Below are 12,593 nucleotides of genomic sequence, written 5' to 3'. Positions count from 1 at the left end.
GTGGCTGCAACACGAAACTACATGGAACAAGAACACTGGAGATTTCTGCCAGAGTTAGCAAGCTAACTACCTAAGCTTTATGCCACAATGCTACATACCCAGAAGTTGAAGCTTCTCTCATACAAATTAACATCCCCCAGAATGTCCATACGAAAATGTTCAGCATGTAATGTCAACTATTCATCTAGTTAGACTGATGATGCAAAGTTTGCTAGCAAGTAAGCTAATATCGAAAGTTCGCTAGCAGGTTAGCTATGGCTAAGATGGAGAGTCTGTTTGGGGAATGTGTTGTTTTGGCGCATATCGCCATCTAGCGAGGCGGAGTACAACATTAATAGTTTGGCCTACAACAGTGTTTCTCAAACTTTTTCAGTTTCAGGACCCCTTAACTAACCCTAGCTAAAAAAAAAAAAAAAAAAAAAAAGATTAGACCTACTTCAACAGTAGCCTATAATTAGTCTACACAATAGGCATACTCACTGAACCACCTTGCTTATTGACTTTGCACTTTGCTTATTGTGTCAGAGGATTCATACTGTATGATTTAAATTGGCATAGACAGCATAAGCATAGACAGTGTTGCAGAACTGTTTGGATTTACATACAAGTTATATTGCAAACAACTCATCTATATTATATTTTACCACGTCTGCTCGCGGACCACTTGGGATAGCTTGCAGACCACCAGTGATCCCCGGACCATACTTTGAGAAACACTGGTCTACGAATATGACAGTGGTCCAGTCAAATCTTGTACTGTCTATGGTCAAATCCCAGCCGAGCTATAACTGTAGCTTGACTTACCTGTGCATGTAAACATACTGACTGACAAAAAATCAGAATGAGTAATTATAACAGACGAGTAGCCCTGTGGACACACAATATTGTTGGAAAATTGAGATGTGTGAAACACTATTTGACTCAAATGGTAATCAGAAATAATTTGTTATAAAAAAAGACTAAAATGTGTTGACTAAAACTGACTAAGACTAAGATACCTTTAGTTTTCTTTTGACTAAAACTACACTAAAATGATAAAATTTTTTACTCGACTAAAACTTGACTAACAAAAATTATATTTGAATGACTAAATATGACAAAGACTAAAAAGGACATTTCGTCACAAGACTAAGACTAAGACTAAATTAAAAATAGGTGATAAAATTAACACTAGTATGTGGGGGTAATGAGGTGTGTGTGTTTTATTTGTGTGTGTGTGTGCCTGCTTGCCTGCATGTGTGTGTGTTTTTAACTATTTATGTGTGTGTGCGTGTGTGCATGTGGGTGTCATTATGTGTGTGTGTGTGTGTGTGTGTGTGTGTGTGCCTGGGTGTGTGTGACTGTGTGCAAGCCTGTGTGTGTCTGTGCGTGTATGTAGCTGATATGGCCCCCCATGAACGGAATTCCACGGAACTTGGCATGCATTCAGAGGGTGTCATAATGATCATACACTTCAAATGTCGTGCAGTTTTGGACATGTCAGCCAGAGATACCTGCAAATACAACGCCTCGTTTTTGCTTTTTAAATTTTAAATAGGTGCCACTATACCTCAAATGAGTGGATATGGGATGGGTTGACATGGTCCCTTGACAGCAACACACGAAAAAAAAGTTTGTCATTCTAGCCCAGGCCCTACGGTTCTCGAGATATTCACAGAAAACTCTGTCCGCCGGCCTACCCTCCTTTCAGACAACGGTTCCTTGTCATGCTTGGGGCTACATGCCCATCAAGTTTCGTGCAGCCCGGTCTTTCAGTGTCCCAGTAATCGTTGTCACAAAAAAACTGGATAAAAACAAAATTCGGAAGAGAAAGAACTGACTAATTATATTATATCATATAGTTATTAAACCTTGCACGGCGGTCATAATCAATCCACTTAAGTTCACTGAGTGGTGATAGGTATGCTGTCCTATATAGGCCTACACTTTATACCGTACCTAGTGTATATTTATTATAACTTTATTATTGAATTAGATCATAGTTCATAGTGGACTGAACTATTATGTCACTCCTCAGAAGTCTAGGTACAAAGTTCTTATAATCCTCACTGGCTCGCACACACAGGCACAATGGAGACGTGTTGCCGTTATCGCTGACACAATAACACACTGCAACAAGTGATTTAAAAGATAGGGGAAAGAGACAGAGAGCGAGAAAGAAAAGAAACTGACACAGACAGACACCGTTTACTCGCGTCCAACAATGTGGGGTTTTGTAAGTGCAGTGAAAAATGCACGTCTCGGGATCACGGTCAGCGGGATACAGAGAGGGGTAATTAGTATGCCGTCCGAGAACCAAAGTGTGAACAGACAGAGCCTCCGTTACGTAACTCAGCTGGGGACTCAGCTGACAGCAAATGAGGCAAAAGAGACTTTGTTAAAGAAGCAAACTAGTCTCTCCGTGTTGAGTGCTGTGTAAGCTACGCATTGGAACATCCAACAGGTGCAGATCCTGAGACAACTCCAGCAGATCTCTGTGGTGTAGCATGCTAAACACATCGGATAGTAACGGTAATTCACCGCGGGACCCAGTGTCTGTCAATGTAGGAGGAGAGGTATACACAACTACTCTGGACACCCTCACCCGTTGCCGTGACTCCATGCTTGGCGCAATGTTCACTGGGCAGATCCCTTTACTGAGAGACCGGCGTGGAAACTTCTTCATCGATCGCGACGGGAAAGTTTTTCGCTACATCCTCAATTACCTGCGCTCCAACAGCCTCGATTTGCCTGAGGACTTTAACGAACTGGCGCTGCTGAAGCGCGAGGCGGATTTCTTCCAGATTCGCCCGTTGCTTGATGAGATTCGGCGTCATGAGACAGGTGGTGGTACAACAAGCTGCCGTGCCGCTATGTTAAATGTCACCACGGAAAGTGAGATGCGTGTTCTGCACTTCAACTTAAAGCGTGGTCCTGAAAACTATGAGTTAAGGTCGTGCGCTATACGTGTTCATGTAGCCACTCTTTTCTGCACATCTCGCGCAGTCCTCGATGTTCTGTGCGCGCGTTTTTCATACACAGCAAGAGACGGTCCTGTTTCGCCCCAACCAAGCAACTCCCGTCAGAACTGCCTGCGTTTGGAGTGGGTCCCATGCCCCGACGAGCTGCCTCGAGACCAGCACGAGAAGCACGGATTCCGTGAGCTGAGAACAGAGTCTGCTTCTGAGCTGCGTGATTCGCGCGCCTTCATGGAGGAACTACTGCGAGTCGCTTTGGGAGAGGGTTTCCGAGTGGACTCTGTGTTCCCGGACCCCTCAGATATTCTGAACTGTAATACTCTGCGGTTTGTGCGATATTGAGTCGCGTCGTAGAAATAGGCTATCAAAGGTCAACTGTTTACCATGTTTTCTTTCTTGTTGTGAAATTACTTAAATACTACAACTCTAAGCCTATATTTGGATAGGCTACATATGCCTCTGCTGTCAGTTCCCTAATGCTGTCACCGTTAGAAACACTGAAAAGCGCACACAAACACAAAAAAATAGTTCATATGGTCGTCTACTATTATCACTATTTGTAGATTCAATTAATTCTACTTAAAGAAACAATACATATCACTCAATAAAAAGTTTTGTAAGCAATGTTGTCTCCCTATAGTGGTTTCATCGAACCATCAAAGATGAACAGGTGGAAATGGAGTGAACTGATTTTGGTAACAGTCTCTTAACCATTTGTGTCCTCATTGCCAACCCAGAGCGTATATAATCATATATATTAAATATATTTACATTCAAATTGACCAATGCAATAATCAAACACCTGCATCCATTCTTTATCAATTCATAACATGCATATGACGTTTTCACACATAGATACACAGTCTTTAAATTAAGGACACTAATCGGTGAAGGGTTTCAGGTTGGCGCTGATTGGAGCTTTGCAGACATAGCGGTAACGACGGGAGCAGTGGTCGTCATTATAGCGACCATCTCTGTGAAAATGAGCACAGTCTTCACCCCCGCCCAAACCATGGAGACGCCAGTCATCTGGCTGCCCAGGCATCCATTCACTGAAAACACACACACACAGACACATATACAGTTCAAGACTGATGGACACACACACACACACACACACCATGGAGTACTCACATTAATTTAGTAATCATCCTAGAATCCAACTACCATATAAAAGTATGGTATCAATCAATTTTTACATTTCAGTCATGAGATTACTTACTGAACACACAACTCACAGAGAGAGAGAGAGAGAAAGAAACTGAAAACACAGGCACACACACAAACCTTCTCATCACAGTGTAAGGTGTCCCATCCAGCCACTCCCATTCTCCAGTGCGCTCATCACTCAGACCCAGCCAGTAAAACATCGGCATCGTTCTGCTAATTACAAAGTGCTGTCATGGTAATAGAGAGAGAGAGAGATGAATGAAATATTAAAGGCATTCAGTATAGGGTTTGATTCTATCAGTGTAAACTCCAGTTTTATGGCAATGTTGAAAATCATGTTATTGTAACAGTAGCCAGTAGGTAACTGTCAGAGCTGTGCAATGGGTAAAAACATGCTAGTGATAAAAAACTAGCACCCATGGCTTTTAGCCTCCTTGCTAATGTGCCTTCTTCCCGTGTCTAAGGTTGCCAAAGTTCAAGTCTGGGCCAGACTGTGCCGCTACCAAAGATCTTAAATACTATACAGATTTCTCGATGAACTGGCTTGTGGGTATGTTCTGTACCTTCTCGGCAGGGCTCTTGAGCACGAGCAGAGAAGCCCCGTGGCTCACACAGCTGTCCCGGGAGCTGTACCAGGACATGCCCTCTCCGGAGAAGAAGTAGCAGTGAGAGGAGTACGCCACCCAGCCCAGAGGACAGCACTCCATGTTAGTGTCTACATGCGCATGTGCACACACACACACACACACACACACACACACACACACACACACACACACATGGATAACATCACACACACCCACACACATGTACATGCACAAAACAATCCCATACCCAAACACAAGCACACATATGTAATATTACATGTACATAAACACAGACGTGCATATGCAAAATCAACCTCCTTACAGAAAACACTTGTTTTGTTTGTATTATATGTATATATGTATATATTTATATATCCAAAATATGATTCATTATATATTCATATATTAACACTGGAATTCTTCACTGTTTTCTATAGGTATAACATATGATTTTTCCCATCAATGCTAATAAGGATAGCTGTCCAGAAAATGTTTTGTTAAACAACTGAAGTGGTTAAAACTTTTGCATACTGAATACATATGTTTGTCTTTGTGTGTGTGTGTGTGTATTTAGTCTTACCATTCCTCATCAACCTCATAAGACTACACTTGAATTCTGACAGCTGGTTTTCCAACTCGGGCAAAGACTTAACTGAATCACCAACTACACACAAACACACACATAGAACACACACACACACACACACACACACACACACACACACACACACACAGAGAGAGAGAGAGAGAGATGTTACATATACAGAAGCAGACTCATAGTAGATTGAATCCATCACATATCTCACACCATGAAATCCAACTCAGAGTGACACAGAAATAGTGCAACATGAGAGGAGGAGGGACAACAGACAGACACAAAAGGTTCTAGCAGAACAGAGAGAACATGATAAGAGGAAAGGCAGAATCAGGGCAGCAAATGCAAACACACACACAGATGCACACAGTGAGACAGTGAAAGATACAGTACCTTTATCCAGTTTTTCTGCATAATCAGCAGCGAGAACTGCAATCGATTGATTTCTTGCCTATTGGCGACATCTGAAAAAAAGGAGTATAATTAGTGTGTGTATGTGTCTTTGTGTAAGTGTGTGTATTTTATTTGAGAGTTTCTGCAGTGTGTTGTGATATAATTAAGAGATCACTGATAATCTGCATTATGCTGCGTAATAAAATGTAGTATCTGCCGAATCATGCTTACAACCTCATGAGGCTTATAGGTTAACCAAGGTCAAGGTGATCACTACAAGCCATGCAATCATGACAAATGTTTTGTACAGCACCCTCTTCTGACTGTCTGTCTGACTGTCTGTCTGATGTAAAGTTGGCACCAGTGGCAATGCCTTCAAATTCAAGGGGAATTCTGTTTCAGATCAGTGCTGTCAAAAGTGTTTTTGATGAAAAAGGCTTGAGGTTTAATGTGTTATGAAGTCGCAATGTCAACTTTAGTCATATTTGGCTCATTTCATTTGAACTAGCAGGCCACAAGTCATTATATGCAGTATGAATAGAAAATGTACATTTACTGTATGTGTACAACTGGCTAATTCATGCTTCCTCAAAGAACTGTTGAACAATCATTAAATGATAACTTCAATTTTGTACACTCCTTTGTATCACGGTTTACTCAATAATGCTTTTAATGCAGTCTGATTTCTCTATACAAGCTTGACTTGCCTTTGTTTTCAACAGACGAGATGAGGGCCTGGTAAGTATTGTTGATGCTCGTCAGACTCTCTTCTAAAGCAGAGAACCTTCCAGAAGCCTGACCATCTACACAGCATGCACACACACACAGGCACACACACACATATGGACAGTAACACATACAGAAATAGAGTGACCCAGTTGGATACAGAGACAGAAACAGACACAAAGACAGAAACAGGAAAAAGTTAATTTAATAAAAAGCACAACTAAATAAGATCAACATCAACATCATGCATGAAAAGGAAACACAACTTATGTGAGTCGATAACATAGGAATATTTAAGAATATATTAAGTTGTGCGTGCGTGCGTTCCCTTCTATGGAAGCCTACTAAGTCAATCACAGCCAGCCAATGACGTTTACTCAATCAGATTAATAATCAATGGGGACAAGAAAAGTTTAAGATTTAAGTAGGAAAAATAGCACGTTTATAAAAGAGAGAATATGAGAGATATCAGTTTAAGTTTAGAAAACAGTTTATACTCTTGCATAGTAAAGGATAGAGATAACTTACTATTAAAGAGAAATGGGTAAAGGCTGTTTAAGAAAATGGGCGGACATGGTGAAGGCTCTATGACATACGCCACAGTGCGTGCGTGCGTGTGTTACTCACTGTTCATTGCCACAGTGATGATAAGAGCCATGAGTACAATAGCAATCAGGGAGTAGACCACATATAGCCTCCACCGTGAAGTACTTGCAGTTGGTTTATCTTCTAATAGACACACAGACACAAACACACATATCCAGAATACAGATTACAACTGAATTGTAATTGTGAATTGTAATTGCTCTGTGTAAAGCTTCCACATAGCCACTCTCTTTAAATGACATCACGTGTGGCCACTGTATTAAATACAAGGAGCTGTATGTTGCAAGAACTGGCCAACATACAGCTGCAATGTGTGTGTGTGTGTGTGTTTATGTGTGTGTGTCTTTATGTATGTGTACATAAATAAAGCAAATCAGGGAACCACCTACTCTTTGCGATAAGTGCCATGGGATCTTTAACAACCATGGTGAGTCAGGACCTCAATTTAACATTCATGCAAAGGAAAACATCTCCTGTAGTACAGTGTCCCTGTCACTGCAATAGGACATTGGGAGTGGTATTTGTTTGGTGGCTTTTGGCCACAAGGAAGAGTGCCACCTACTGGCCAGCCACCAACACCACTTCCAGCAGGAACCTACTCTTTCAAGGAGGTTTCTTATCCAAGTACTAACTAAGCCTGCTTAGCTTCAGTAATTCAGCAAAGTCAGGGTATCTGCAGGTCTGGCTGCTGGCTAAAAACAAAATGTGAAAGGCATATATGATTCTAACTGTCTCACTGAATTGTGTTAAGCACACTCAATTCTCACTGGTATCTGCTAGACAACAAGTACCAAAACATGATTAGTTCATAGATTTCACATGTAAAATACATTTTATACAACCCCACCCCCATCTTGCCTGTTCATAATTATGAGAAATTCTTGAATTGTGTGCATGTGTGTGTGTACGTGTTTGTGTGTGTGTGTGTGTGTGTGTGTGTGTGTGTGTGTGTGTGTGTGTGTGTGTGTGTGTGTCATACGTATGATTACTGTGAATGTATGTGTGTGTGTGAATATCTGTTTATGCACATGTGTGCATATGGAACAGGTTAACATGACCCCTGGAAGCAAACATACGCAAAAAATTGGTCATCCCAGGCCCTACGGTTTTCAAGATATTCACAAAAAACTGTTGGTGTACGGTCACTAAATGTAGGCCTACACATAAATTAATTTATTGTATCGTCCCCCATGAACGAAAGTCCACGAAACTTGGCATGCATTCAGAGGGTGTTATAATGATCCTACACTTTCAATTTCGTGCAGTTTTGACCATGTCAGCCAGAGATATTGTGATTACACCTAATTTTTGCTTTTTATTTTTTAGGTGGCGCTATAGGCCTACATGAATTGAGTGGTAATGGGATGGGTTGACATGGCCCCTTAAGACAAACATACAAAAAAAGGTGGTCCTCCTAGGCCCTACGGTTCTCGAGATATTCACAGAAAACTGTGTCCGGCCACCTACAGGCCAGTTGGTGTACAGTAAGTAAGGGATAATTCCCGATGAGGTGTCCATTATCAGAAATAAATGGACGACGCGGAGGCGTGAACCGTCCGACGCGAAGCGATGCTTCACCGAAGTCCATTTATTTCTGATAATGGACGCATCGAAGGGCATTATCCCGTTTATACCATGGTCACTTACAAAATAAATAAATATGAAATCAATTATTAATACTAAATGAGTTTTAGAGCTAAAATCGTTAGTTTTTTCAGCTGTTTACAGTTGATTCCATTGTTGCGAAGCCTGCCTCCAGGCTCAACCGTCGTCCTACTATCGTTGTTATAGTTACCATTCATAAGCATTGATATGGAACGGCGATTAAACTTTTTTTTACCAGATCTACTTCATAGGTGTAGTATATCACTTTTTAAACGACACCCTTTTCAACCTAGACCATGGTATAACATAGGCCTAATTTAATTTATTGTATGGCCCCCCATGAACGGAATTCCACAAAACTTGGTGTGCATTCAGAAGGTGTCATAATGATCCTACACTTCCAATTTCGTGCAGTTTTGACCATGTTAGGTCACAGATACCTGCGATTACAACACCTCATTTTTACTTTTTTGTTTTTAACTAGATGGCGCTATACATAAAATGAGTGGTTATGGAATGGGTTGACATGGCCCCTTAAGATCAACATACAAAAAAGGTGGTCCTAAACCGTACGGACCTTACGGCGCTTCGCGGCGGTCATAATTATATATATAGGCTACCTTTTCTCCAGAAAGCCTGATCATCACTGCTCTCTGTGTTGTGAAAATCATCATGGTAGTTATTAGTCACAGCAACTGCTCCATTTGTGTCGTCCTTCATTGCCAGTGTTAGAAGCTAGACGGACAAACAAGCAAACACATGCAGAGTAGTATACATTAGCCATGAAGGATGATGGAGACCATAGTCTGTGCATTCATATTGTGTAAAAAGACCTCGGCAGGTCCGCACAGATGAAAGTGTTTGTTAACTGTCTTAATAACTGGAACAAAGGTCCACAGAAAGTTATTAAGTACACATTTTATTAAAAACTCATCCAGTTGCAAGGTTGTTTAGGTCTCCCAAGAGGGAAATTTGTTTCAGATAAGGGTAAATGCTAAATAAAGCTTGCTTACTTGCTTGCCTGCTTGCTTGATTGATTGATTGATTGATTGATTGATTGGTTGGTTGGTTGGTTGATTGATCGATTGATTGTTTGATCCAAAGACTCTTGCATTACAGGGAATCTACATTTTTATCAGAAAATGGGCTCTCTTTCATGACAGAAACACACTTGATGATGCAATTGTACTTTATTAAAGCAACACCAAAGCACTTTTCCTCTGGCGCACGCACACTATTTGTTTATCCAGCACCGGATTTGCAAATAACGTCCACAGACAAGGATGAGTATGTTGCATGATTTTATGAAAGTATGATGTATTGAAGTAAGTCAAATGTGTAGTTTCTTATGTCTCATTTCATCAAACTACAGACTATTTTGCAAAATTGCATATTGCGGTTATAGCGAAGCGAATGCAGAAGTGCCGTTCAACCTGTTATGAATTGATGAACCACTGAAACAATTTTGGAAACATTATTTTAAGGTACAAAAAACTCTTTGGTGGTGCTTTAAATACAATCCAGGCCAATCCTATCTTTGTCTGCATATCATTTGTTTCAAGCAGATTTCATATTTATTTAACATACAGTCAGTGTACTATCCTACTCAAAATTATTATAAAGAATGGTGTGTACATTGTCAAGTAAGTGGAAATGTGCATGTTGGCTGTTTTCTAATCATCCCTATAAAAATGTGTGTGTGTTTTTTCCCAAAACAGTCATAGCTGACTTCATATTTTCACATGATCTTATGATAACAAAAGTTAGAATGCTAACTAGCAGTTGGCGATGTCATGCCTTCTACATTTTGCAGATTGGTCCATATGTGTTGAATTGCCTGGGCAGCTATAGGGGGAACAGTTCATCTTACCTTTCATGACTATAAACCATTGTGAATTTGAACATAACATTAAAAACTAGGGCTGTCAAGTGACTTAACAAACAATCTAATTAATTACATACTCTGTGATTAATTAATTTAAATGAATCGCATGCATCCATTTTTGCTATGAACATATTTTAAAAACAATTTTGGCAGATGAGTCAATGAATCAATGAAGCGCCAAACAAACATCACAGACTTTAAAGTTCAACGTGTCTCTCTTTTATTATCATTTTCCTTTTGGTGCAGGCATCAGTGTAGTGCCTGGTGTCAGATTTTTAGCATGATAAATGCCAATGACTGAAGTTTCCACTCACTGTCAATATCATCAAGAGGTGTGCTAAGGAAATTCCTTACTGTAGAAATAGTAGAGAATGGTGCTCCTGTCAACAGGAGTGGTCTGGGCATTTTTTAAAAGTAGGCTAAATGTTTCATTCACAGGACCAAGCAGTGCTTTCTCGTCTGTCTCCTAGAGTCACTGTAGCCAGATTGCACTGGGTCAAATGTCACTATGAAATGTGATTCAGCGTTATTTTTTTTAACGTGTTATTCTTTCTGTAATTAATTAATCAAAATTAACACATTATTTTGACAGCCCTATCAAAAACTAGTACAAACACAAAAGGTATAACTACCACAGACAAGTAGAGGCAAACTGTTGCATATCGTTGCTTTAAATGCTTTTCATCATAGTTTGTCACCCCTGCAGCTCTGTAGACTTCAATCTCTGAATTGATCTCAGATCCAAATCATGGTGATCTCCAGACAGAGGCACCCACTACTACTATATCTCCATATTGTTCTCAGAAAAAAAAATCAGTTTGTCCCCATGGAGCAATCCATAGAGTTTCATGTAAATCCTTGTGATAGAACATTTACTGAAATTACTTGGCTACAAATTTGACAGTTTTTATCATTTTACAATTTTCAAAACATTTCAACTCTTCCGAACTCTAGCATCAAATATTTCTAACACAATTATGACAAAAACACTGCTATGTTCTGAGTGTCACAATAACTACAGAACCTAACATCAGTGCTAAATAAACACTATCGTCAACATAGAGTATGAATACCATTGTCTTACATACAAGGATACAAGGATACAAGGATACAAGGAAGTTTATTGTCACATGCATATAGTTACTGGAAGTAAGAAATGCAGTGAAATTATGTCTGGTGTCAGCCTATTTGTGCATTAATTACATAGACACAGCAAGGCAAGGGAGAATACTCACCTGGACTGGATTAATATACAGATAGTCCGGTGCTTAACTTCAGCTGGGTGACTCGATATGTGACTAGATATGTATGTGTTTGTGTGTGTGTGTGTATGTGTGCGCGCGTGTGAGAGACAGAGTGCAAGTGGAGTGTGAGCAAAATGACAGTGCCAATGTGAATCTTGCCCTTTGAGCAGTATCCGTGTGTTTGTGCATGAGTATGCACACCATACTTCTGGTAAACCAGAAACAGAAGATCAGGGTGAACTATTGCAAAACTATTATGTATTTGTATTGGTATTGATATCCACAAATTTAAGAATATGTGCTAGCATTGATGTAAGCCTGTTGCATTGAGTAAATCTGGAGTTAATGAGATACCAGTCGTTTGGTTGTGTGTTTATATGCACTTAGAAATGCCCTTTGAGTTGTAAATAAAGTGTGTGTGTGTTTAAGTTCAACCTAAAATCAACAGGGCAAAATCCTCACAGAAGTTTTTTTTTTTTTTTGCTCTCTGTCCTACTCTCTTAAAACAAGAAAGGGCAAGACACAATCGCGAATGTAAAGAGAATAGGTTGCCAAAATTGAGATAAAGACTAGACTACGAGAAATACGGGACTATTGTGCCGTTGGACAAAGTAGCACAATAGTCATAATGTAATGGTATCAAAGTTAAGAGAATGTGAATGTATGAGGTTATGTAGGCTATAATAATAATAATAATAATAATAATAATAATAATAATGTGTGTGTGTGTGTGTGTGTGCGTTATAATGTAACATATGGCCAATTGTCGCGTTATTAGGCTACAAGCCAACGGGAAGCACTTTATTATTTGACTAAATTAAATCG

The 12,593-nt window shown here is 39.9% G+C and overlaps 2 protein-coding genes across 2 annotated transcripts; one reads left to right on the top strand and one right to left on the bottom strand.

Annotated features, from left to right (window-relative positions):
* The first annotated feature begins 2,133 nt into the window (after nucleotides 1-2,133).
* Nucleotides 2,134-3,581, top strand: LOC125289666 (BTB/POZ domain-containing protein KCTD11-like). Its single transcript, XM_048236621.1, has one exon. It carries the CDS (start codon nucleotides 2,487-2,489, stop codon nucleotides 3,297-3,299), a length of 813 nt encoding a protein of 270 aa, XP_048092578.1. The 5' UTR covers nucleotides 2,134-2,486; the 3' UTR covers nucleotides 3,300-3,581.
* Nucleotides 3,582-3,754: 173 nt separating this feature from the next.
* On the bottom strand, nucleotides 3,755-12,095 carry asgrl2 (asialoglycoprotein receptor-like 2). The gene is given in 10 exon segments (XM_048236462.1): nucleotides 3,755-4,009; nucleotides 4,245-4,354; nucleotides 4,691-4,842; nucleotides 5,295-5,370; nucleotides 5,373-5,378; nucleotides 5,703-5,773; nucleotides 6,410-6,505; nucleotides 7,056-7,157; nucleotides 9,260-9,374; nucleotides 11,760-12,095. Coding segments are annotated over 9 exon segments (885 nt in total). The 5' UTR covers nucleotides 9,360-9,374; nucleotides 11,760-12,095; the 3' UTR covers nucleotides 3,755-3,837.
* Nucleotides 12,096-12,593: the final 498 nt, after the last annotated feature.

Source organism: Alosa alosa, chromosome 24, assembly GCF_017589495.1.
Source record: "Alosa alosa isolate M-15738 ecotype Scorff River chromosome 24, AALO_Geno_1.1, whole genome shotgun sequence".
In the NCBI taxonomy this organism is placed as follows: domain Eukaryota; kingdom Metazoa; phylum Chordata; class Actinopteri; order Clupeiformes; family Clupeidae; genus Alosa; species Alosa alosa.
The sequence above is the reverse complement of the archived record's forward strand: the minus strand, read 5'-3'. Positions and strand labels throughout refer to the sequence as shown.

Coding starts and splice junctions, on each gene's coding strand:
- LOC125289666 (XM_048236621.1), top strand. CDS start 2,487: ATGCTAAACACATCGGATAGTAACGGTAATTCACCGCGGGACCCAGTG.